Source organism: Somniosus microcephalus, chromosome 15 (assembly GCF_052327205.1).
Source record: "Somniosus microcephalus isolate GS21.2 chromosome 15, FLI_Smic_1.0, whole genome shotgun sequence".
NCBI classification, from domain to species: Eukaryota; Metazoa; Chordata; class Chondrichthyes; order Squaliformes; family Somniosidae; genus Somniosus; species Somniosus microcephalus.
In genome coordinates, this window is record NC_141001.1 from 116,610,429 (window position 1) to 116,638,408 (window position 27,980).

Sequence of the window (27,980 nt, forward strand, 5' to 3'; positions counted from 1 at the left end):
CAATTTCAGATCATAACCTCGGCCACTATTTCATTTTTACTTATATTTTTCCACTCCTTTCCTCCCCCCCCCTTTCCTTTTGTTTCTCTCTCACACCTGGCAGCTATCTTTTGCCCTGCCAGTACACTTTACACCTAATCCCAGCCTATTACCATCTCGTCTAGCTTCTAATCTCTTTTACTTCTTTTGGTTCTTTTATTCTTTTGTCCGATCGCAGCCCTGCCTTCGATCTAGTTCCTTTTCTCTTCAGTTTTGAAGAAGGGTCAAACCCGAAACGTCAACTCAAATTTCTCTCCACGGATGTTGCCTGACCTGCTGAGTTTTTCCAGCATTTTCTGTTGTTATTTCGGATTTCCAACATCTGCAGTATTTTGCTATCATTCACTTTAGCCACCCTTTTTCTTTTTATATAACTGTAGAAACTCTTGCAATCTGTTTTTACATTTTTTGCTAGTTTACTTTCATAATCTATCTTCCCTTTCTTAATTAATCTTTTAGTTATTCTTTGCTGGCTTTTAAATGCTTCCCAATCTTCTATCCTCCCACTAGATTTGGCTACTTTATATGCCCTTGTTTTCAGTCGGATACTATCCTTTATTACTTTACTTAGCCATGGATGGCTGCCTTTTCTTTTACGCCCCTTTTTCCTCAGTGGAATATATTTTTCTTGAAAGTTGTGAAATATCTCCTTGAATGTACACCACTGCTCATGTACTGTCTTACACCTTAATCTATTTTCCCAGTTCACTTTAGTCAACTCTGCTCTCATACCTTCATAGTCTTCTTTATTTAAGCTTAGTACACTGGTTTGAGATCCAACTCTCTCACCCTCCAACTGAATTTGGAATTCAACCATGTTATGGTCACTCATTCCAAGGGGATCCTTTACTAGGACATTTTTTATTAATCCTGTCTCATTACACAGGACCAGATCTAAGATTGCCTGCCCCCTGGTTGGTTCAGTTACATACTGCTCAAGGAACCCATCCCTACTGCACTCTATGAACTCTTCCTCAAGGCTGCCCTGCCCAATTTGATTTGTCCAGTCAATATGAAAGTTAAAATCTCCCATGATTATAGCTGTTCCCTTATTACAAGCTCCAACTATTTCCTGATTTATACTCCGACCCATAGAGTTGCAACTGTTAGGAGGCCTATAGACTACGCCCACTAGTGACTTTTTCCCCTTATTATTCCTGTTGTTCATAATTTACATGAATGATTTCGACTTAAAAGAAAGACTTGCATTTATATAGCGGTTTCATGACCACTAGACATCTCAAAGTGCTTTACAGCCAATGAAGGACTTTTGAAGTGTAGTCACTGTTGTAATGTGGGAAACGAGGCAGCCAATTTGCACACAGCAAGCTCCCACAAACAGCAATGTGATGATAACCAAATAATCTGTTTTAGTGATGTTGGTTGAGGAGCAAGTATTGGCCCCAGGACACCAGGGAGAACTCCCCTGCTCTTCTGTTGAAATAGTGCCGTGGGATCTTTTACGTCCACCTGAGAGAGAAGACGGGCCCTCGGTTTAACGTCTTTACCAAAAGACAGCACCTCCGACAGTGCAGCAGTCCCTCAGCACTGCACTGGGAGTCTCAGCCTAGATTTTGTGCTTGGGACCCTGGAGTGGAACTTGAACCTCACAACCTTCTGACTCAGAGGCAAGTTGTGCTACCCACTGAGCCACAGCTGACACTTAGGAACAAGTAACGCAAATCAACATTTTCAGATGATGCCAAGCTGTGGGGTGGGGGGCGGGCAATGTTCCCCCTAAGGTGCGTGGCCGTGCACCGATTGCAAGGTCCCGCCCAGGTCGCGCACCAGCGCTGCCGCTGGGAGAGATACTGCGCATGCGCGGCTGCGTAGCAAATTTAACGGGCCCGCACAAGGAGGTGGTGTATATCTAAATACTGAGGAAGAATGCAACATAATACAAGAAAACATGAGAAAACTTGCAGTCAAGTGACAAATGAATTTTAACATCGATAAATGTGAGTGATGCAGAAAAACCAGAAACTTCACCTACACCTTAGGAAATAAGAAACTCACTGGCATAGAAGAGCCAAGCGATCTAGCGATACAGGTGAACAAATCATCAAAAACAGCACCGCAGGTCCGCAAAGCAGTGCCGGGAATACTACCATGAAGCCAAAGGCTAATAAAATCAACAGTGATTTCTAGACTACAATGAATTACCTGTTCATTTTGTCTCGGGGGTGGGGGGGAGGGGAAGAAAGACTTGCATTTCTATAGCGCCTTTCATGACTAACGGACGTCCCAAAGCGCTTTACAGCCAATGAAATACTTTTGGAGTGTAGTCACTGTTGTAATGTGGGAAACACGGCAGCCAATTTGTGCACAGCAAGCCCCCACAAGCAGCACTGTGATAATGACCAAATAAACTGTTTTAGTGCTGTTGATTGACGGATAAATATTGGCCCAGGACACCGGGGATAACTCTCCCCTGCTCTTCTTCGAAATAGTGCCATGGGATCTTTTATATCCACCTGAGAGGGACAGGGGCCTCGGTTTAACGTCTCATCCGAAAGATGGCATCTCCGATAGTGCGGCGCTCCCTCAGCACTGCACTGGGAGTGTCAGCCTGGATTTTTGTGCTTAATGTCTCTGGAGTGGGACTTGAACCTTCTGACTCAGAGGCGAGGGTGCTGCCCACTGAGGCACATGTGAAATTCTGGGAGTCCTGAAATAGTCGCAACAATTCTTGATTAGGTTTCAGCTCCGGGATATAACGTCTTTTTTCAGCTGCCCGCATTAGGCTGCTGCTGTGAGTCAGACCTACAGGGAACAAGTAAACCCTGGTTATTATTGAGTCCGTGGGGGACTGTAAATGTGTAATATTCCATTTCTGACCCGAAGAGGACTCTACTTCTGATCCAAAATGTAGTCGGCTCTGAATAAGTGGACATTTCTCCGTTCATTCCCTCCCACCCCCCTTTCCTTTACAGAGCTGAACAAAGAATACACCACTGAAAGACCCATTCAGGACTGCTGTGCCTGCGGTACTGCAAAATACCGGATAACCTTTTACGGAAATTGGTCGGAGAAGACTCACCCGAAGGATTATCCAAGTAAGACGCGAGCCTTTTGTCGATAAGCTTTTTTTTTTTACCATATATTGAACATCATTCGGATCTCAAGCTTCAATAGACTGTGAATTAATCTTAAGGATTGCGCTTAAATCAATTTAAGGAATGTCCCCCACCCACATTCAAGTGAATCTGACAGTTTCTGAAAGTTAGTATGAAAGGGAGGGCGAAAGCAAACACCGGAAGAATTAAAATGAAACATGAGAGAAGAACAGTAACTTTGAACTAATATTTCGGTCAACTCCTGCATGTTAATTAAAAGGGGAAAGAAAGAGAATCTACTGAAATTAATGAGATTTTAAGAAAAGTATTGCATAGAATTACAAAGCATTTACAGCACTGAAACAGGCCATTCGGCCCAACTGGTCCGTGCCGGTGTTTATGCTCCACACGAGCCTCCTCCCACCCCTCTTCATCAAACCCTATCAGCATATCCTTCCTCCCTCATGTGTTTATCCAGCTTCCCCTTAAATGTATCTATGTTATTCGCCTCAAAAAGAAAGACTTGCACTGCACTAATATAGCGCCTTTCACGACCACCGGACGTCTCAAAGCGCTTTACAGCCAATGAAGTAATTTTGAAGTGTAGTCACTGTTGTAATGTAGGAAATGCGGCAGCCAATGTGCGCACAGCAAGCTCCCACAAACAGCAATGCGATAATGACCAGATAATCTGTTGTAGTGATGTTGATTGAGGGATAACTATTGGCCCCAGGACACCGGGGAATAACTCCCCTGCTCTTCTTTGAAATAATGCCTTGGGATCTTTTACATCCACCTGAGAGAGCAGACGGGGCCTCGGTTTAACATCTCATCTGAAAGACGGCACCTTCGACAGTGCAGCGCTCCCTCAGCACTGCACTGGAGCATCAGCCTAGATTTATGGTGCTCAAGCCTCATGGAGTGGGAGCTGAACCCACAACTTTCTGACTCCGAATCGAGAGCGTTACCCACTGAGCCACAGCTGACACCCTTGACACAACTACTCCTTGTCTCACATTCCACATTCTCACCACTCTCTGGGTAAAGAGGTTTCCTCTGAATTCCCTGTTGGATTTGTTAGTGACTATCTTATATTTATGACCCCTAGTTTTCGGTTTCTCCACAAGTGGGAACATCTTCTCTACGTCTACCCTATCAAACCCCTTCATAATCTTAAAGCCCTCTGTCAGGTCACCCCGCAGCCTTCTCTTTTCTAGAGAAAAGAGCCCCAGCCTGTTCAATCTTTCCTGGTTAAGTATAACCCCTCAAGTTCTGATATTATCCTTGTAAATCTTTTTTCCACCTTCTCCAGCGCCTCTATATCGTCTTCAGATGGATTAAAGGAATAGTCTCGCCACACACAGATTATTTAATCTACAGAACAACTACCGCCTTTAAAAAATGTTGTTTGTTTTCCAACTTTTTGATATATGCTTACATTTATATGCAAATCATTTAAAATCTGTTTAATTCTGGCTAATACCTTGATCACTGATTAGCAGATTCTTCACAGTGAAAGAACCATCTAATCACAATGGACGTGATGGTGTCACTTGGCTAGGAGCAGGATCTGGCCAAATATTATACGTGCCATTTCACGTGACACAATGTTTGGATGGAGGGAAGGCAGAAGTATGTAACATGCATTTAAGAGAATGAAAGGAATCTAGTATAAAGTGCAGATACTCGGTCTGTCTATCACTGTTGAAGCAAAGGGCTGTGGTGTTGATTATTTCCGATGACACAGTTTCAATATTCAGTTTTAATAGCCTGAGATAGTAACAGATGAACGTTTAGAAGCTTGGTGTGATGGTCCCCTTTCTGCTATTTTAACATAGGCCATATCCTGTTTGTTTCAAATGCCCCACTAGACATCACTTGTGGAAATACCCCAATCTTCAACAGCACCTCCCAAACCCGCGACCTCTACCACCTAGAAGGACAAGGGCGGCAGGCGTATGGGACAACCGCCACCTCCAAGTTCCCCTCCAAGTCACACACCATCCTGACTTGGAAATATATCGGCCGTTCCTTCATCGTCGCTGGGTCAAAACCCTGGAACTCCCTCCCTAGCAGCACTGTGGGAGCACCTTCACCACACGGACTGCAGCGGTTCAAGAAGGCGGCTCACCACCACCTTCTCGAGGGCAACTAGGGACGGGCAATAAATGCTGGCCTTGCCAACGACGCCCACATTCCGTGAATGAGTAATAAAAAAAAAGCCATCACTTGTGTAAATCGCCCTATAGATATGAATCCTTATTGACCACACACCACAGCGCAATATTGAAGCTCTAACGCCCTGCTCATTTCTTTCAAATATTTTCTCTACATACAGAATAACGATACTGATTTCGAACAGCGTCACACTGCATGGTCTCATCGAATCATCAACAGTTGCACTGGTCAATGCTGGTGCTCGCTCTGGCTGGAGTTGGCTGACAGAATCCCATTACCCCATTATACTTATACATTGCTCCTTCTTTCAACATTTGTCTGTATTCCAAGTGTACACACCGAGCAAGTTATTTTTTGCGAGCGACAAATGTTGGGAATATCAGAAGCCAGGAAGCTTTGCATTTCTATAGCGCCTTTCACGACCACCGGACGTCCCAAAGCGGTTTACAACCAATGAAGTACTTTTTGAAGTGTAGTCACTGTTGTAATGTGGGAAACGCGGCAGCCAATTTGCACACAGCAAGCTCCCACAAACAGCAATGTGATAATGACCAGATCATCTGTTTTTTTGTGATGTTGATTGAGGGAAAAATATTGGCCCCAGGACACAACTCCCCTGCTCCTCTTCGAAATAGTGGCTGTGGGATCTTTTACTTCCACCTGAGAGGGCAGACGGGCCTTGGTTTAGCGTCTCATCCAAAAGACGGCACCTCCGACAGTGCAGCGCTCCCTCAGTACTGCACTGGGAGTGTCAGCTCCAGATTTTTGTGCTCAAGTCTCTGGAGTGGGATTTAAACCCACAACCTTCTGACTCAGAGGTGAGAGAGTGCTACCCAGAGAGCCATAGCTGACACACTGAAGCGAAATGAGATAAATCACACAAATTTGAACAAGAAAAACTCGCGAGTAATTAGTTTCTGTTGCGTGGGTTGTTTAACATATTTCGTAAGATGGATTATCCTTTAAATTCGTGTGTATGCTTTCCATCATTTTTAGAAAATATAATTGATGGTGTTTTGTATATAATACATGCGCTGCTCTGCCCTAAAGCAGGCTTGTAAGCTATGCCTGTTTGTCTCGCAGGTGACAGTAATATGCCCAACAATTGCTGAGAAAACAATTTCTCACTGTTGCTAACCTTTAGTTGGTTTACTTCTTTCCTTTGCCTTCGATTTCCCTCTGATCCTACTCCACTCCCCTCCCACCAATCCTGCTGAAATTCCCAGATGTTGCACGGCCCTCCGATACCTTGTCCGAGTGATCCATCAGGACAGGACGGGTCCCCGTTTTTTTTTCCTCTTCCCCGAAATGCATCAGGCACTTGGCTCCTCCCCCCCACCCCCCCCGTCCAATTATTGCAGGTCAGGGGTGGCCAACTGCGGTTGGACATTTTCCTGGAGGTGTCATCACGTGACTTCCTGCCTCCCACCGCCATTGGTCCCCCCCCCCACATGTCCATCCTCGCTGTGCCCTCGCCTTCCCATGGCCAATCTGAAAGCGAACGCTCTTCATTGGCCGATTGGATGATTCTTGATTATCATTCGAAAAGGTTCGTCCAATATTTTTAGAACCAATAAAAAAAAACGTTAAAAGAAACTTAAAAAAACCCCCACATAATTTCTATTATTTTTAAACTTGGGTTTTTCTCAGAACAGTGTCCTGGAGTTAGTCTTTAATTCCTGGAGATTACAGGGCAATCTTGGCAGATTGGAAACCCTATTGGAGGAGGAGGCCAGAGGTCTACGCTGCATCCAATTTGCTTCGCATGTCCTGCTGTGATTGGCCAGAATCTAGGGCCGTGGGAGCCTGCACCCCCAACAGTGTGCTAGACCCCTATAGGCCCTAAGCTAATGAGGGTGGCTCCCTGCAGTGCTGGCTTGAGAGCCTGAGCAGGCACCGAAGGAAGTTTATTTCTCCCTAGGTGTGCCCTGACCTGCCTCCAGTGCCACAAAAGGCCATTCCATCTCTGCCCATCCATCTTTCTTGATGTTCCAACGACTCCTTACGTGCTGATGGTGTCTAAAATCCTGTCCCCACGAGCTGGGTGTACTCCCAGTACTCCCAGTACCACACATGCAAGGAGCAAGATGTTCCTTGTGCACCAGTCGCTGAAGGTAAGCATGCAGGTGCAGCAGGCGGTTAAGAAGGCAAATGGTATGTTGGCCTTCATAGCGAGAGGATTCGAGTACAGGAGCAAGGATGTCTTGCTGCAGTTGTACAGGGCCTTGGTGAGACCACACCTTGAGTATTGTGTGCAGTTTTGGTCGCCTTATCTGAGGAAGGATGTTCTTGCCATGGAAGGAGTGCAGCGAAGATTCACCAGACTGATACCTGGGATGGCAGGAATGACGTATGAGGAGAGATTGGGTCGATTAGGCTTGTACTCGCTGGAGTTTAGAAGAATAAGAGGGGATCTCATTGAAACTTATAAAATTCTAACAGGACTAGACAGACTAAATGCAGGAAGGATGTTCCCGATGGCCGGGGGAGTCCAGAGCCAGGGGTCACAGTCTAAAGATAAGGGGTAAGCCATTTAGGACAGAGATGAGGAGGAATTTCTTCACCCAGAGAGTGGCGAACCTGTGGAATTCTCTACCACAGAAGGCAGTTGAGGCCAATTCATTAAATATATTCAAGAAGGAGTTAGATATATTTCTTAAGGCTAAAGGGATCAAGGGATATGGGGAGAAAGCAGGGACAGGGTACTGAATTTGGATGATCAGCCATGATCGCATTGAATGGCGGAGCAGGCTCGAGGGGCCGAATGGCCTACTCCTTTGGAATTCTCTGCCCCAGAGGGCTGTGGATGCTGAGTCGTTGAGTATATTCCAGGCTGAGATAGATAGATTTTTGGACTCTCGGGGAATCAAGGGATATGGAGATCGGGCAGGAAAGTGGAATTGAGGTCAATGATCAGCCGTGATCTCATGAATGGCGGAGCAGGCTCGAGGGGCCGAGTGGCCTACTCCTGCTCCTATCTTCTATGTTTCTAATATTAAAGGAGCTGACTTTGGACTGTGGGGTTTACTCACCGCATGCAGGGCTAGTGCCTTGGGAGCAGCTATTCCAGCAACGTTCAAGAACAAGGCCCACCACCACCTTCTCGAGGGCAACTAGGGGTGGCCAATAAATGCCAGCCTTGCCAGCAATGCCCACACAAATGAGGTTGACTCTCAACTGCCCAATAATGAATAGAATAAAAAGGTGCAAATTCTGCTGGCTATTAGACTATGAAAGACCTCACCTTTTTTTAAATTATGTGCATCGCTGGCAACGTATCACTGATCGCCCATTCTTAGTTGCCCTGTGAAGGTAGTGATGGGCCTTCTTCTTGAACCGCTGATAGTGATTTGACGTAATTGAGTGGTTTGCTCGGCCAATTCGGAGGGTGGTTGAGAATCAACTGCGTTGGTGTGGGACTGGAGTCACGTGTAGGCCCAGGCCATGTTGGGATGGCAGGTCGCCTTCCCTAAAGGGCATCAGTGGCTTTTTACAACAATCTGGCAGCTTTCACGGTCACTTATTTCCAGATTATTTTAAATAACTGAACTCAAATTCTCACACCGATGCGGTGGGATTTGGTCTTCGGATTACTGGTCCGATAACTTCTTCTTCTTAGGCAGTCCCTCGGAACCGAGGATGACTTGCTTCCACATTAAAAACGAGTTCTCAGGTGACTGATGAGTCCAATGTGGGACCTACAGTCTCTGTCACAGGTGGGGCAGACGGTGGTTGAAGGGGCGGGTGGGTGGGGTGCTTCGGTTGACGTGCGCTCCTTGCGCTGCCTGCGCTTGGCTTCCGCTTGGTCCCGGCGAAGAAACTCGAGGTGTTCGGCGCCTTCCCGGATGCTTCTCCTCCACTTTGTGCGGTCTTGGGCCAGGGATTCCCAGGTGTCGGTGGGGATGTTGCACTTTTTCAAGGAGGCTTTGAGGGTGTCCTTGAAGTGTTTCCTCTGCCCACCTGGGGCTCTCTTGCCGTGTTGGAGCTCCGAGTAGAGCGCTTGTTTTGGGAGTCTCGTATCGGGCATGCAGACGATGTGGCCCGTCCATCGGAGCTATCGAACGTGGTCAAAGCTTTGATGCTGGGGATGTTGGCCTGAGCGAGAACACTGACGTTGGTGCGCCAATCCTGCCAATGGATTTGCAGGATCTTGCAGAGGCTGCGTTGGTGGTACCTCTCCAGTGCTTTGAGGTGCCTGTTGTACATGGTCCATGTCTCTGAGGCATACAAGAGGGCGGGTATCACTGCTGCTCTGTAGACCATGAGCTTAGTGCCGGGTTTGAGGTCCTGGTCTTCAAACACTCTCTTCCTCAGGTGACCGAAGGCTGCACTGGCACACTGAAGGCGGTGTTGGACTTCGTCGTCGACATCTGCCCTTGTTGACAGTAGGCTCCCGAGGTATGGAAAGTGGTCCACGTTTTCCAAGGCCTTGTCATGGATTTTGATAATCAGGGGGCAGTACTGTGTGACGGGGGCAGGTTGGTAGAGGACCTTTGTCTTACGGATGTTTAGTGTAAGGCCCATGCTCTCGTATGCTTCGGTGAAGGTGTTAACGATGGTTTGGAGTTCGGCCTCCGAGTGTGCGCAGATGCAAGCATCGTCTGCATACTGTAATTCGACGACAGAGGATGGGACGACCTTGGATGTGGACTGGAGATGATGGAGGTTGAACAGTTTCCCGTTTATTCTGTAAATTAGCTCCACTCCAGCGGGGAGCTTACTGAGGGTGAGATGGAGCATTGCCGCAAGGAAGGTCGAGAAGAGCGTTGGTGCGATGACACAGCCTTGCTTGACCCCGGTCCGTACATGAATTGGGTCTGTGGTGGAACCGTTGGTCAGGATCACGACTTGCATGTTGTCGTGAAGCAGGCAGAGGATGGTTACAAACTTTTGAGGGCAGCCAAATTTGAGGAGGACACTCCATAATCCCTCACGGTTGATAGTGTCAAAGGCCGTTGTGAGGTCAAAGAAGGCCGTGTACAGCGGTTGGCGCTGTTCCCTGCATTTCTCTTGTAATTGGCGCGTGGTGAAGATCATGTCCATTGTGCCCCTTAGTGGGCAGAATCTGCATTGCGACTCTTGGAGGAGCTCTTCAGCCACTGGGAGAAGGTGATTGAGGAGGATTCTTGCGATGACTTGCCCTGTGGCAGACAGCAGGGAAACTCCTCTGTAATTACCGCAATCGGACTTGTCACCTTTCTTGAAGATGGTCACAATTACGGCGTCTCTGGGATCCCCTGGCATGCACTCCTCCTTTCAGATAAGAGAAATTAGTTCATGAATTCGAGCCAGTAGTGCTTCTCCGCCATGATTTAGCGCCTCGGCAGGGATTCCATCTGCCCCTGAGGCCTTGTTGTTCTTCAGTTGTCGGATGGCCTTTTCAACCTCATGCTGGGCTGGGGTTGTGCTGAGGTGGTGGCGGGTAGCATGCTGCGGGATGGAGTTGAGGACACTTGCGTCGAAGACAAAGTCTCGGTTAAGGAGATCTTCGAAGTGCTCCTTCCAGCGGGCACTGACTGCCTCCCTGTCCTTGATGAGTACCTCTCCGTTCTTGGCCTGCAGTGGGGTAGGACCTTGGGTGCTTGGGCCATAGGCGGTCTTGACTGCGCTAAAGAATCCACGCACGTCGTGGTTGTTGGCTAGCTGCTGGATCTCCTGCGCTTTCTCCACCCACCACCTCTTCTTTAGGTCGCGAGTTTTTTGTTGGACCTCGGCCTACAGGCGTCTGCAGAGCTGCTTTCTTGCTCTCGAGTTATGTTGCTGTTTCCAGATCAGGAATGCCTTGCGCTTGCGACTTATTAGCTCCTGGATCTCCTGGTCGATCTCGTCGAACCAGTCTTGGTGTTTCCTGGTCGAGTGACTGAGCGTCTCTTCGCAGGTGTTGATTATGGAGGCATTGAGTGCAGACCAGGCGTTGTGGACACTCTGTGTCTCTGCATCACTGGAGTCGTCAGGTTGTTTGTGAGGTGCAGGCTGAATAGGGCTTTCTTAGCAGGGTCTTTGAGTGCTCCAGCGTTGATTTTACATAGAAACGTAGAAACATAGAAGATAGGAGCAGGAGTAGGCCATTCGGCCCTTCGAGCCTGCTCCGCCATTCAATGAGATCATGGCTGATCATCCAAATTCAGTACCCTGTCCCTGCCTTCTCCCCATATCCCTTGATCCCTTTAGCCTTAAGAAATATATCCAACTCTTTTTTGAATATATTTAATGAACTGGCCTCCACCGCCCTCTGTGGCAGAGAATTCCACAGGTTCACCACTCTCTGGGTGAAGAAATTCCTCCTCATTTCAGTCCTAAATGGCTTACCCCTTATCCTTAGACTATGACCCCTGGTTCTGGACTCCCCGGCCATCATAAACATCCTTCCTGCATCTAGTCTGTCCAAGCCTGACAGAATTTTATAGGTTTCGATGAGCTCCCCTCTTAATCTTCTAAACTCCAGCGAATATAAGCCCAATCGACACAATCTCTCCTCATACGTCATTCCTGCCATCCCAGGTATCAGCCTGGTGAATCTTCGCTGCACTCCTTCCATGGCAAGAACGTCCTTCCTCAGATAAGGCGACCAAAACTGCACACAATACTCAAGGTGCGGTCTCACCAAGGCCCTGTACAACTGCAGCAAGACATCCTTGTTCCTGTACCCGAACCCTCTTGCTACGAAGGCCAACATACCATTTGCCTTCTTAACCGCCTGCTGCACCTGCATGCTTACCTTCAGCGACTGGTGCACAAGAACACCCAGGTCTCTTTGCTCTTCCCCTTCTCCCAATCTATTGCCATTCAAATAATAATCTGCCTTCCTGTTTTTGCCACCAAAGTGGATAACCTCACATTTATCCACATTATAGTGCATTTGCCATGTTTCTGCCCAATCACCCAATCTGTCCAAATCGTACTGGAGTTTCACGACATCCTCCTCACAGCTTACCCTCCCACCCAGCTTTGTGTCATCTGCAAATTTGGAGATATTACATCCAATTCCCTCGTCCAGATCATTAATATATATTGTGAACAGCTGGGGTCCTAGGACCGATCCTTGCGGTACCCCACTAGTCACTGCCTGCCACTCGGAAAACGACCCATTTATTCCAACTCTTTGCTTTCTGTCCGCCAACCAGTTCTCTATCCAAGTCAATACCTTGCCCCAATCCCATGTGCCTTAATTTTGCACGCTAATCTCTTATGTGGGACCTTATCGAAAGCCTTCTGAAAGTCCAAATACACCACATCCACTGGTTCTCCCTTATCTATTTTACCAGTTACATCCTCAAAAAATTCCACTAATTAGTCAAGCATGATTTACCTTTTGTAAATCCATGTTGACTTTTTCCGATCCTGTCACTGCTTACCAAGTGCTCTGCTATTACATCTTTTATAATAGATTCTAGCATTTTCCCCGCTACCGATGTCAGGCTTACCGGTCTATAATTCCGCGCTTTTTCTCGACCACCTTTTTTGAATAGTGGGGTAACATTAGCTACCCTCCAATCCATGGGTACTGTTCCAGAGTCTATCGAGTTTTGGAAGATGACCAGCAATGCATCTATTATTTCTAGGGCCACTTCCTTAAGTACCCTGGGATGTAGATTATCAGGCCCTGGGGATTTATCGGCCTTTAGTCCCATCAATTTTCCTAACACCATTTCCCTACAAATACTGATTTCTTTCAGTTCCACCCTTTCATCAGGCCCTATGTTCCCCGGCATCTCTGGGAGGTTATTTGTGTCCTCCTTTGTTAAGACAGAACCAAAGTATGAATTTAGTTGGCCTGCCATTTCTTTGTTCCCCATTATAAATTCCCCTGATTCTGACTGTAAGGGACCTACGCTTGACTTCACCAATCTTTTTTTCTTCACATATCTATAAAAGCTTTTACAGTCAGTTTTTATGTTACCTGCTAGCTTACTCTCATATTCTATTTTCTCTTTCTTAATTAATCCCTTTGTCCTCCTTTGTTGAATCCTAAACTGCTCCCAATCCTCAGGATTATTGCTTTTTCTGGCCAATTTATATGTCGTCTCCTTGGATCTTATGCTATCCCTAATTTCCCTTGTTAGCCACGGTTGAGTCACCTTTTTTGTTTTATTTTTATGCCAAACTGGGATGAACAAATTCTGTAGCTCATCCATTCGGTCTTTGAATGTTTGCCATTGCCTATCCACCGTCAACCCTTTGAGTGCCATTCCCCAATCAATCCTACCCAACTCGCTCCTCAGACCATCGTAGTTTCCTTTATTTAAATTGAGGACCCTAGTCTCTGAGTCAACTTCTTCATTCTCCATCTTAATGAAGAATTCGATCATATTATGATCGCTCAGACCCAAGGGGCCTCATACAACAAGATTGCTAATTAATCCTTTGTCGTTACATAATACCCAGTCTAAGATGGCCTGATCTCTGGTTGGTTCCTCGACATATTGGTCCAGGAAACCATCCTGTAAACACTCCAGGAATTCCTCCTCCACAGTATTGTTACTAATTTGGTTGGCCCAATCTATATGTAGATTAAAGTCACCCATGATGACTGCTGTGCCCTTATTGCACGCTTCTTTAATTTCCCTTTTAATGCCATCCCCAACCTCCGCCTTACTGTTGGGAGGTCTATATACCACTCTCACTAATGTTTTTTTCCCCTTAGTATTTCTCAATTCTACCCATACAGATCCCACATCATCAGAGCTAATATCCTTCATTACAATTGTATTAATCCCTTCCTTAACCAGTAATGCTATCCCACCTCCCTTTCCTTTTTGCCTATCTTTCCTGAATATCGAATACCCCTGGATGTTGAGTTCCCAGTCTTGGCCATCCTTGAGCCACGTTTCCGTAATCCCAACCAAATCATATTCGTTTACCTCTATTTGCGCAGCCAGTTCATCCACCTTATTACAAATGCTCCTCGCATTAAGACACAAAGCCTTCAGGCTTGTTTTTTTAACGCTCTTAGACCTATTCGAATTATTATTTACTGTGGCCACGTTTGATTTAAACCGTTGATTTCTCTGACTGCCACTTTTGTTTTTCTCCTTCCTATCTTTTGCTTTTATCCCTGTTTCCCTTTCCTCTGTCTCCCTGCTCAGGTTCCCAACCCCCTGCCATTTTAGTTTAAACCCCCCCGAACAGTGCTAGCAAACCTCCCCGCAAGGATATTTGTCCCGCTCTGGTTCAGGTGCAACCCGTCCGACTTGTACAAGTCCCACCTTCCCCAGAAGCAGGCCCAGTGATCCAGGAAACTAAAGCCCTCCCTCCTGCACCAACTCTTTAGCCACGCATTCATCTGCTCTATCCTCCTATTCCTATACTCACTAGCACGTGGCACTGGGAGTAATCCAGAGATTACAACCTTTGAGGTCCTGCTCTTTAATCTGCTACCTAGCTCCCTAAATTCTTGCTGCAGGACCTCATCCCTCTTCCTACCCATGTCATTGGTCCCAATGTGAACCACGACCTCTGACTGTTCACCCTCCCCCTTCAGAATGCCCTGCAGCCGTTCAGTGACATCCTTGACCCTGGCACCAGGGAGGTAACAAACCATCCTGGAGTCACGTCTACAGCCACAGAAATGCCTATCTGTACCCCTTATGATAGAATCCCCTACCACTATTGCTCTCCCACTCTTTTTCCTCCCTTCCTGAGCAGCAGAAGCACCCCTGGTGCCGGGAATTTGGATGCTGCTGCCTTCCTCTGGTAAGTCATCCCCCTCAACAGCATCCAAATCGGTATACCTGTTTGAGAGGGGGATGACCACAGGGGTCCCCTGCACTACCTGCCTGCCTCTACTACTCTGCCTGATGGTCACCCATTTCCCTTCTGCCTGTGCAGCCCTTACCTGCGGTGTGACCAACTCACTAAACGTGTTATCCACGACCCTCTCAGCATTCCTGCGGCATTGTTTCTGTTGCCATCGCTGTTTTGAGGCGACATTGATGGAGATGACAGAGTGGATTAGGCGGTGGTTTGTCCAGCAGTCGTCAGCTCCTGTCATGACGCAGGTGATGCGGACGTCCTTGCGGTCCCTCGCTCAGACGATGACGTAGTCCAGCAGATGCCAGTGCTGGGAGCGAGGGTGCTGCCACGAAGCCTTGTACTTGTCTCTCTGACGGAGCAAGGTGTTGGTTATGACATGGCCATGTTCTAAGCATTCCGTCAGGAGGAGGATACCATTGGAGCTGACTTTCCCTACCCCCTCTCTGCCAATCACACCTTCCCAGAGGTCTGTGTCCTTTCCAACTCTGGCGTTGAAGTCGCCAAGGAGGATCAGCTTGTCGCCCGTTGGGACTCGGGACAGGGATTGTTCGAGGCTGGAGTAGAATTCCTCGGCCACTTCGGAGGGTGGTTGAGAATCAACTGCGTTGGTGTAGGACTGGAGTCACGTGTAGGCCCAGACCATGTTGGGATGGCAGGTCGCCTTCCCTAAAGGGCATCAGTGGCTTTTTATGACAATCTGGCAGCTTTCACGGTCACTTACTTCCAGATTATTTTAAATAACTGAACTCAAATTCTCAAACTGCTGTGGTGGGATTTGGCCTTCGGATTACTGGTCCGATAACACAACCACCACAACCACTGTAGTTTTTCTGGCACCTGTGGACCCACGCTTTCATGGCGGAGTACTTGCTACTTTAAGGTTAAACTTGATGTCAAACTGAGAAACTGCATAGCACCAAATAGTCAAAATCCATCAATGAGGGCAAAGTGCTTACAATGTGATTGGATCAATGCTGATCTAATTACCATTGAAAGCGTTCAGAGTGTGTATTACTGGATTGGAAGGGCTAAAATTAGTCTTTGCCTTTGAAACTGAGAAATAGATAAAGAAGAAAAAAAAAGAAAGACTTGCATTTATATAGCGCCTTTCCTGACCTCAGGACACCCCAAAGCGCTTTACAGCCAATGAAGAACTTTTGGAGTGTAGTCACTGTTGTACTGTAGGAAACATGGCAGCCAATTTGCGCACAGCAAGCTCCCACAAACAGCAATGAGATAAATCCCCAGGGTCTGATAATCTGCATCCCAGAGTACTAAAAGAGGTAGCCATGGAAATAGTGGATGCATTGGTTGTCATCTTCCAAAATTCTATCGATTATGGAACAGTTCCTGCCGATTGGAGGGTGGCAAATGTAAGCCCACTATTTAAAAAAGGAGGGAGAGAGAAAATGGGGAACTACAGATCGGTTAGCCTAACATCAGTAGTAGGGAAAATGCTGGAGTCTATTATAAAGGACGTGATAAGAGGACACTTAGAAAATTTCAATGGGTTGGACAAAATCAACATGGATTTATGAAAGGGAAATCGTGTTTGACAAACCTACTAGAGTTTTTTGAGGATGTAACTGCTGGAATAGATAATGGAGAACCAGTGGATGTGGTGTATTTGGATTTTCAGAAGGCCTTTGATAAAGTCCCACATAAGAGGTTAGTGTGCAAAATTAAAGCGCATGGGATTGGGGGTAATGTACTGTCATGGATTGAAAATTGGTTAACAGACAGGAAACAGAGAGTAGGAATAAATGGGTCTTTTTCGGGGTGGCAGGCGGTGACTAGTGGGTTACCGCAGGGATCAGTGCTTGGGCTCCAGCTATTCACAATATATATATCAATGATTTGGATGAGGGAACCAAATGTAATATTTTCAAGTTTGCTGATGACATGAAACTAGGTGGGATTGTGAGTTGTGAGGAGGATGCAAAGAGGCTACAAAGCGATTTAGACAAGTTGAGGGAGTGGGCAAATACATGGCAGATGCAGTATAATGTGGATAAATGTGAAGTTGTCCAGTTCAGTAGGAAAAATAGAAAGGTAGTGTATTATTTAAATGGTGCTAGATTGGGAAATGCTGATGTACAAAGGGACCTGGGTGTCCTTGTACACCAGTCACTGAAAGCAAACATGCAGGTGCAGCAAGCAGTTAGGAAGGCAAATGGTATGTTGGCCTTCATTGCAAGAGGATTTGAGTACAGGAGCAAGGATGTCTTACTACAATTATACAGGGCCTTGGTGAGACCACACCTGGAGTACTGTGTGCAGTACTGGAGTGCTCGAGGAACAGCACCTCATCTTCCAATTAGGCACTTTGCAGCCTTCCGGACTCAATATCGAGTTCAACAATTTCAGATCATAACCTCGGCCCCTATTACATTTTTACTTATTTTTTTTCCCACCCCTTTGTTTTGGGTTTCCCCCCCCCCCCCCCTTTCCTTTTTTTTTTCTCTCTCCCACATGGCAGCTGTCTCTCTGCCAGTACACTTCACACCTAATCTGAGCTGTCTTTTGTCTCCACTTGTCCTATTACCATCTCGTCTGGTTTTGAATACCTCTTCATGTCTCTTCACTTCTTTTGTTCTATCGCAGCCCTGCCTTCGATCTATTTCATTTCCTTTCCAGTTTTGAAAAAGGGTTAGACCCGAAACGTCGACTCTAATTTCTCTCCACGGATGTTGCCTGGCCTGCTGAGTTTTTCCAGCATTTTCTGCTGTTATTTCAGATTTCCAGCATCTGGAGTATTTTGCTATCGTACTGTGTGCAGTTTTGGTCTCCTTACCTAAGAAAGGATATACTTGCCACAGAGGGAGTGCAGCGAAGGTTCACCAGACTGATTCCTGGGATGGCAGGACTGTTGTATGAGGAGAGATTGGGTTGACTAGGCCTGTATTCACTAGAGTTTAGAAGAATGAGAGGGGATCTCATTGAAACTTATAACATTCTGACAGGGCTAGACAGACTGGAGGCAGGGAGGATGTTTCCGCTGGCTGGGAGGTCTAGAACGAGGGGTCACAGTCTCAGGATATGGGGTAAGACATTTAGGATTGAGATGAGGAGAAATTTCTTCACTCAGAGGGTAGTGAACCTGTGGGATTCTCTACCACAGAAGGCTGTGGAGGCCAAGTCACTGAATATATTTAAGAAGGAGATAGATAGATTTCTAGACACAAAAGGCATCAAGGGGTATGGGGAGAGAGCGGGAATATGGTATTGAGATAGAGGATCAGCCATGATCATATTGAATGGTGGAGCAGGCTCGAAGGGCAGAATGGCCTACTCCTGCTCCTATTTTTCTATGTTCTAAATGACCAGATAATCTATTTTCCTTAAATTTTGGAGAGAACTCGCCAGCTCCTTTTTTGAAACAGTGCCAAGGGATCTTTTACGCCTAGACTTTGTGAAGTGATCGATAAGGCTGTTGATATTTGAGAATGATACGGTTAACGTGCTTGTTTGACATTCCACTCTCCGCTACCTTAACACAGATAGTAATCAGCTACACGCCTGTGTTAAAATAACACAGGGAGGAATGTCATTCGAACGTGTTAAATGTTTGTCCGCTAATATTGCCAGGAGTGATTCCTAGACTATTTGAGCTTATTGCTTTTTTAGCTAACTAATCTCGTGCAAATAGAAAACAATGAATGAGCAAGCGATTGTCAGCTGTGGCTCAGTGGGTAGTACTCGTGCCGCTGAATGAGAAAGTTGTGGGTTCAAGTCCCACCCCAACAAGACTTGAGCACAAAAATCAGGCTGACACTCCAGTGCAGTACTGAGGGAGCGCTGCACTGTCGGAGGTGCCGTCTTTCGGATGAGACGTTAAACCGAGACCCCCGTCTGCCCTCTCAGGTGGACGTAAAAGATCCCACGGCCACTATTTTGATGAAGAGTAGGAGAGTTCTCCCCGGTGTCCTGGGCAAATAATTATCCGTCAATCAACATCACTAAAACAGATAATCTGGTCATTATCACATTGCTGTTTGTGGGAGCTTGCTGTGCGCAAATTGGCTGCCGCGTTTCCTACATTACAACAGTGACTGCACTTCAAAAATGTATTTCATTGGCTGTAAAGTGCTTTGGGGCATCCTGAGGTCGTGAATGGCGCTATAGAAATGCAAGTCTTTTATTTCAAAATCGGAGATAAAAACAGAAACCCCTGGAAACGCACAGCACCTGACATACAAAGCTCAACAATTTGGATAGGACCCTGCATCAGAACTCTCAACTTTTTCTTTCAGGTGCTGACTGACCTGACTGACGTTTCCAGCATCTATTCTGGAGTGTAGTGGTTATAGTATCAGCCCTGGCTCACTGGGTAGCACTCTCGCCTCTGGTTAGTAGGAAGTTTGTGGCTTCGAGTCCTACTCCAGAGATTTTGAGCACAAAACTCTAGAGCTGACACTCCCAGTGCAGTGCTGAGGGAGTGCCGCACTGTCAGAGGTGCCGTCTTTCGGATGAGACGTTAAACCGAGGCTCTGTCTGCCCTCTCAGGTGGATGTAAAAGATCCCACGGCCACTATTTCAAAAAAGAGCGGGGGAGTTCTCCCCAAAATTTAAGGAAAACAGACTATCTGGTCATTTATCTCATTGCTGTTTGTGGGAGCTTGCTGTGCGCAGATTGGCTGCCGAGTTTCCTACATTACAGCAGTGACTACACTTCAAAAAGTACTTAATTGGCTGTAAAGTGCTTTGGGACGTCCGGTGGTGGTGAAAGGCGCGATAGAAATGCAAGTCTTTCTTTCTTTATGTTACTGGACTTGGAATCCAGAGGCCTGGACTAATGATCCAAGGCATAGTTGAAATCCCACGATAGCAGTTTGAGAATTTGAATTCAGTTTCTTAAAAAAAAAATTTAAACTCAGTAAAAGTGTCCATGAAGAGCTGTCGGGTTGCCGTTAAATACCCAACTTGTTCACTGCCGTCCTTACCCGGTCCGGGCCTACACGTGACTCCAGTCCCGCACCAACGTGATCGACTCTTAACTGCCTTCTGAAGTGACCCAGCGAGCCACCCAGTCGTATCAAACTGCTGCAAAGTTCTGCAGGGCAACTGGGGATGGGCAGTAAGTGCCGGCCTTGCCATTAAAGCCCACATCCTGAGAATAAATCATTTAGAAAAAAAAACTGAACTTGACCTTCGAACTTTGCTAGCAGTGCCGGAGTATCCGAACTTCTCTTTATGTGGGCTGTGTTTCAAGGTTCATTTACTGTGGACAGTAGTTTGGGCATTCTTGGTGTCGCATGGAGCCTTTGCCTGGAATCTATAAGAGGTAGAATAAGTGATTTTTTTTTTCAAAGTAGTGATCACTAATTAAAACCAGCTTTTTTACACAGCAAAGGTCTGTGAACGGGTTTGATAAGGTAGACATAGAGAAGATCTTTCCACTTGTGGGGAGTCCAAAACTAGGGGCCATCAATATAAGATAGTCACTTATAAATCCATGGTGTGGAGATGCCGGTGTTGGACTGGGGTGGACAAATGTAAGAAGTCACACAATACCAGACTTCACCTGACAAAGGAGCAGCACTCCGAAAGCTTGTGATTTCAAATAAAACTGTTGGACTATAACCTGGTGTTGTGTGACTTCTTACACTTATAAATCCAACAGGGAATTCAGGAGAAACTTCTTTCCCCAGAGAATGTGGAACTCGCTGCCACAGGGAGTGGTTGAGGCGAATAGCAGAGATACATTTAAGGAGAAGCTGGATAAACACATGAAGGAGAAAGGAATAGAAGGATCTGCTGATGGGGTTTGATGAAGTGGGGTGGGAGGAGGCTCGTGTGGAGCATAAACACCAGCACGGATCAGTTGGGCCGAATGGCCTGGTACATTCAGTGTAATTCTATGTAATGAGTCACAACCCTAAGTAGCAAGGACAAAGTTCCTTTCCCTTTCTAATCGAGCTCACCCCTCAAGCAGCCCGGCTACGAAATCACCTCATGCTCCGAGGTTACATGTTTAATAAGGTATGCATTGACATTTCACAAAGTCAAGCTTCTCCGATTCGACCGATCTGTAAAGTCGATTCTGTGACTGGCGTAATTACTCTTCTTTCACCTCTGATCCAAAGCTTTGAATCCGGTCCGGACACATTAATTGGATGAACGGCGTCTTTCTATGTTGCCCTTAAGTCTGGAGCAAAAAAAATAAGACGGACTTGGATTACCTCAGCCACGTTGCTGCTGGGTGTTAATCCACTGCAGACAAATCTCACGCCAAGCAAGATGAACCTGCATTAAAATGCCCAACAGTCCCCTCTTCAAAAAAAATCCCCACTTTCTAAAGGATCAGAAGTGAGTCTCCCTGTAGCAGCACATCTGTTCCTCATTGTCCCACCCAGAGATTGGAGCACAGGCCGTCATTTAATCCCCGGGCGTTAATGATATGCATGGTGATTTCATAGCCGAGCTGCTTGAAGGGGTTGTTTGATTCGAAAGAAAAATGAAACTTTGTCCTTGCTACCTAGGGTTGTGACTCATTACATAGAATTACACTGAATGTACCAGGCCATTCGGCCCAACTGGTCTACGCCAGTGTTTCTGCTCCACATGAGCCTCCTCCCACCCCTCTTCATCTCACCCCATCAGCATATCCTTCTATTCCTTTCTCCCCCATATGTTTATCTAGCCTCCCCTTAAATGCATCTGTTATTCGCCTCAACCACTCCCTGTGGTAGCGAATTCCACATTCTCACCACTCTCTGGGTAAAGAAGTTTCTCCTGAATTCCCTATTGGATTTATTATTGACTATTTTATATTTTGAATATAATATAATATAGTTTTGAACTCCCCCCACAAGTGGAAGCATCTTATTTACGTCTATCTTATCAAACACTTTCATAATCTTAAAGACCTTTATCAGGTCATGCCTCAGTCTTCTCCTTTGTCATGCCCCAATCTTGTTCAACCTTTCCAGATTGTTACAACCTCTCAATTCTGGTACAAACATACAAAAAGTGACAGACTGGTAAAGACCATTTGGCTCATCCAGCCTGTCCCACAGAATTGGGATGCCTTGTGCATCGCAATATATACACTCCCTATCCCACCTGATCTTCTGGGAAAGATGAAAAAGCAGCACGGTGGCATAGTGGTTAGCACTGTTGCCTCACAGCGCCAGGGACCCGGGTTCAAATCCGGCCTCGGGTGACTGTCTGTGTGGAGTTTGCACATTCTCCCCGTGTTTGCGTGGGTTTTCTCCGGGTGCTCTGGTTTCCTCCCACAGTCCAAAGATGTGCGGGTTAGGTTGATTGGCCATGATAAAAATTGACCCTTAGTGTTAGGGGGGATTAAATACATGGGGTTACGGGGATAGGGCTTGGGTGGGATGGCTGTCGGTGTAGGGACCGGGTGCTAGGGTTTGGATGATCAGCCATGATCTCGTTGAATGGCGGAGCAGGCTCGAGGGGCCGAATGGCCTACTCCTGCTCCTAGTTTCTATGTTTAAAAACTCAGGCCAGTTATCATCCTTGTAAATTGTTATTGCGCTTTCTCCAGTGCCTTTATATGCTTTTTATAATATGGAGACCGTCGGTGGCTGAGCAACAGACAGCCGTTAATCCCACTCACTCTTTCGTCTTTCTCGTCCTCAACAGGTTGGCTTGGGTCGGCCATTGAAGACTGAGATGAGGAGGAATTCCTTCACTCAGAGGGTGGTGAACATTTGGAATTCTCTGCCCCAGAGGGCTGTGGATGTTCAGTCGTTGAGTATATTTCAGGCTGAGATAGATAGATTTTTGGACTCTCGGGGAATCAAGGGATATGGAGATCGGGCAGGAAAGTGGAGTTGAGGTCGATGATCAGCCATGATCTTACTGAATGGCAGAGCAGGCTCGAGGGGCTGTATGGCCGACTCCTGCTCCTAATTCTTAGGTTATTCTGCAGCATCCGTAAAAGTGCGGGAGCTTAAAGCTAGTGTGCGGAAATGTTCAATAACAACGCTGTTGAAAGGTTGAATATATTCTTTCCTCTCTTTTTTGTTTTTTTTGCACCAAAAGAATTTGCAACTCACTGGTCTGCCATCATCGGAGCATCTCACTCCAAGTCTTACAGGCTATGGGAGTACGGAGGATATGCCAGCGATGGAGTAAAACAGGTCGCCGAGTGGGGCTCCCCAGTGAAGATGGAAGAAGAAATCCGGCAGAAGGTAAGCCAGAAACGGGGCAGGGATTACGGCGTGGTGGGAGAGCCGAACCACATGTCCACCTGGATTGCTCAGCTGGCAGATGCAGCCGCGCCCAGCTGAGCAGCTGATTTTACTACGACGCCCACTCGGCAGTTTCCATCGTGAGCCGCATCGTACTTGCACGTTGCATAACGGAACACTAGAGGGCCTCCCTGCTGGGAGCAGGCAAGTCGTGGCGCTACTGCACCCCCCCAGGGTCTGCTCATGTGCTTTTGTTGTATCTAGAGAGATGTCGAGAGGTTCTGAAGTAAAAGCAGCCTTTACATGACCGCACCAAGAACTTGAGTGTTTATTGGACATAGCGAGTGGCAGAGCCTGAAGGCTTATTGTACTGTCCTCCCTACGTGTATGTGTCTGTACACAGTTAGACAGCCAGCCAAACTCCTTTCAATAACGACATGGGAGTCAGGATGTAGCGTCCAAGCTCCGGTGTTTAATAATGCCACACTTGCATGAGGTCAATGAAACAATACAAATCAGTTGCATTGGGTTGGAGTAAAACTGAGAAAGAAAAAAGAAAGAAATGCACCTTGTTACATACAGGAGATATAACTAACATCTAAACATGAATATGTAATGAAACCATTCAACTCACAGGCAATGCTTTCGAAGGCGTAACAATGTAAGATTACAGCAGATTAACTTGCAGCACGCTCCATGCTGGTGTGACCTCTTTGTTTGCTATCACTATACTACTTCCTGTTGAGTGACCCTACTGGCCATTTCCATTTACTGCCACCTACTGGCGGCAACAAAACGAAACTCCTGCAATTATAAGGCAGAACACTTATCATTCCAGCTGTGTGAGTTAGAAACATGAACTTAAAGATGAAAATGTAATTTTACCTCTGTTTGTATGGAGATAATAATCATATCATTCAACTCTCACCATTCAGTCCTGGTGGTGGTGGTGGTGGGAGGGCAGCAGTATATATTAATTCGAGTTATTTTGGAAAGAGAACACTGAAATGTTCAATCTCCGGAGTTTTAATGAAATGCAGGAATGGAGAGATGGTAGAGCCAGCAGCAAAACTGATTGAATTCTGAGCACAATTGGAAAGGTAACATTTCCTACCATCACTAGTTGTCTTACAGCAACACACCACTACATAGAACACTTAACACAGAGGGACCTTTTTATTTATTCATTCCTGGGATGTGGGCGTTGCTGGCAAGGCCAGCATTTATTGCCCATCCCTAGTTGCCCTCGAGAAGGTGGTGGTGAGCCTCCTTCTTGAACCGCTGCAGTCCGTGTGGTGAAGGTGCTCCCACAGTGCTGTTAGGGAGGGAGCTCCAGGATTTTGACCCAGCAACGATGAAGGAACGGCCGATATATTTCCAAGTCGGGATGGTGTGTGACTTGGAGGGGAACTTGGAGGTGGTGGTGTTCCCATGCGTCTGCTGCCCTTGTCGTTCTAGGTGGTAGAGGTCGTGGGTTTGGGAGGTGCTGCCGAAGAAGCCTTGGCGAGTTGCTGCAGTGCATCTTGTAGATGGTACACACTGCAGCCACGGTACGCCGGTGGTGGAGGGAGTGAATGTTTAAGGTGGTGGATGGGGTGCCAATCAAGCGGGCTGCTTTGTCCTGGATGGTGTTGAGCTTCTTGAGCGTTGTTGTAGCTGCACTCATCCAGGCAAGTGGAGAATATTCCATCACACTCCTTACTTGTGCCTTGTAGATGGTGGAAAGGCTTTGGGGGGTCGGGTAGTGAGACACCTGTTGCAAAATACCCAGCCTCTGACACGCTCTTGCTGCCACAGTAGTTATGTGGCTGGTCCAGTTAAGTTTCTGGTCAATGCTGACCCCCAGGATGTTGATGTTGGGAGATTCAGTGATGGTAATACCATTGAATGTTGGAGATGGTCATTGCCTGACACTTCTGTGGTGCGAATATTACTTGCCACTTATCAGCCCAAGCCTGAATGTCATCCAGGTCTTGCTGCATTCGGGCATGGACTGCTTCATTATCTGAGGAGTTGCGAATGGAACTGAACACTGTGCAGTCATCAACAACTATCTCCACTTCTGATGTTACGATGGGGAAAGGTCATTGATAAATCAGCTGAAGATGGTTGGGCCTAGGACACTGCCCTGTGGAACTCCTGGAGTGATATCCTGGGGCTCAGCTGATTGATCTTCAATCACCACAACCATCTTCCTTTGTGCTAGGTATGACTCCAGCCAGTGGAGAGCTTCCCCCCTGATTCCCATTGACATCAGTTTTACTAGGGCTCCTTGATGCCACACTCGGTCAAATGCTGCCTTGATGTCAAGGGCAGTCACTCTCACCTCACCTCTAGACTTCAGCTCTTTTGTCCATTTTTGGACCAAGGCTGCAATGAGGTCGGGGGCCGAGTGGTTCTGGCGGAACCCAAACTGAGCATCGGTGAGCAGGCTAATGGTGAATAAGTGCCGCTTGATAGCACCGTCGACGACACCTGGGATGTTGTCAGGGCCAATAGCCTTTGCTGTATCCAGTGCGCTGAGCCTTTTCTTGATATCACGTGGCGTGAATCGAATTGGCTGAAGACTGGCTTCTGTGGTGGTGGGAACCTCAGGAGGAGGCCAATATGGATCATCCACTCTGCACTTCTGGCTGAAGATGGTTGCAAACACTTCAGCCTTGTCATTTGCACTCGCATGCTGGGCTCCAACATCATTGAGGATGGGAATACAGGTAGACTACCTTTTATCCGAACTTCCGAAAACCGAAACCCTCTAAAAACCGAAGGTTTTTTCGTTCAGCGTAAGTCGTGCGCACGACCCCGACCCCCTGCGACAACCCCCCACGGACCCCCTCGCGGACCCCCCCCGCCGACCCCGACCCCCGCGGACCCCCGCCGCCCTCCCCGCCGACCCCGACTCCCGCCGACCCCCCCGCGGACCCCCGCCGACCCCGACTCCTGCCGACCCCCCCGCGGACCCCCGCCGACCCCGACCCCCGCTGACCCCCCTGCCGACCCCCACCGCCGACCCCGACGACCCCCCCCCCGTGGACCCCCGCTGACCCATCCCCGACAAATTTCCCAGTCTTATAAAATACCTTCCGAAATCCGAAATTTTCCGAAAACCGAAACACGGCTGGTCCCGAGGTTTTCGGATAAAGGACAGTCTACCTGTATTCATTGATCCTCCTCCATGGAGTGCATGTCCACAGATCCCTGAAGGTAGCAGGACAGGTAGATAAGGTGGTTAAGAAGGCATACGGGATACTTTCCTTTATTAGCCGAGGCGTAGAATACAACAGCAGGGAGGTTGTGCTTGAACTGTATAAAACACTAGTTAGGCCACAGCTAGAATACTGCGTACAGTTCTGGTCACCACATTACAGAAAAGATGTGATTGCACTTGAGAGGGTGCAGAGGAGATTTACGAAGAGGTTGCCAAAACTGGAGAATATTAGCTATGGCGAAAGATTAGATAGGCTAGTTCTTTGGAACAGAGGAGGCTGAGGGGAGATTTAATTGAGGTATATAAAATTATGAGGGGCCCAGATAGAGTGGATAGGAAGGATCTGTTTCCCTTAGCAGAGAGGTCAATAACCAGGGGGCATAGATTTAAAGTAATTGGTAGAAGGATTAGAGGGGAGTTGAGAACTTTTTTCCCCCAGAGGGTGGTGGGGGTCTGGAACTCACTGCCTGAAAGGGTGGTAGAGGCAGAAATCCTCATCACACTTGGATATGCACTTAAAGTGCCGTAATTTAAAAGGCTATGGACCAAGAGCTGGAAAGTGCGATTAGGCTGGTTAGCTCTTTGTCGGCTGACACAGACATGATGGGCTGAATGGCCTCCTTCTGTGCTGTAAACATCTATGATTCTATGGTTAAAAGACCAGAGCCTAGAAATCCGCCCTTGACAAATTTTAACAGATGCACGCTTGATGAGGCTCAGGCTCGAGGGGCCGTATGGCCTACGACTGTTCTCATTTCTTATGTTCTTATGACATTGTACCATGTTCCCTTGTCTTTTTTCTGAGTGTAGCGAGATTATTGGCCCTTAAATTGCGGTGTGTATGATGGCGTATTCTCGGAGTACGCCATCGTATTCCATTTGAAATCCACCACAAGTTCGGAGCCCGTGCGCGAACCTACGACCTGTCAACTTGCGTGTTGACAGTCCATCTGCAGGGGTCACGAAAAAGTAGAGTTTGGCTATTTGCCCATCGACTGACCAGCAATTGTGCAGGTAAACAGGTGCAGGGCCTGTTTACATCAGCGTAAGGGGATATCTAAACCATTAATTAAACATTTTTATATCGTACATTATGCACATACACTGTATGAAATGAGTTTATGCAAATATTGGCCCGGATTACAGTCTTAATGATGTCTAAAATTATTGTTTAGTGAGGTTGGTGGAATGAAGGTAATTATGAATAAAATTCCAATGCTGTAAATTGTAATTAGATGATAGTTCGGGATTCCGTTACATCTCATTACGGGATTCCCTTCGGAAATGATTAAAATGGAATTCTGCTTTTGATTGGAGGACCAGGCCCACCTGATCCCAGGTAGGCTTCCACACGGCCTGGGGTCCCTGGTCCGTTACACGGCCCTCCGCCTCGCAGCCTCGCCGCCAGCAGGTAGGTTCATGATTCTTTTGTGGGTCAGAGGCGTACTCCAGAGTTACGCCTCCGACCGCTATTTCAGGGCCATTGTTTCCATTACAGCAGCGAACAGACAAAGCAACAAAACAGACATCGCCAGTAGTCATTTCCAGGCCTTGGAATCTCTCTTGTACTCCCACAGCGGAATG

At 47.0% G+C, this 27,980-nt stretch overlaps 1 protein-coding gene across 1 annotated transcript in view; it reads left to right on the plus strand.

The window, feature by feature from the left end:
* The window catches only part of LOC147107169 (spondin-1-like), a 567,692-nt gene that overhangs the window by 17,351 nt on the left and 522,361 nt on the right, over positions 1–27,980 (plus strand). Inside the window, exons 6-7 of the mRNA XM_086008329.1 lie at positions 2,973–3,095; positions 23,040–23,188. Of these exons, the coding sequence (XP_085864455.1) occupies positions 2,973–3,095; positions 23,040–23,188 (272 nt within the window). The remainder of the gene's footprint in view (positions 1–2,972; positions 3,096–23,039; positions 23,189–27,980) is intronic.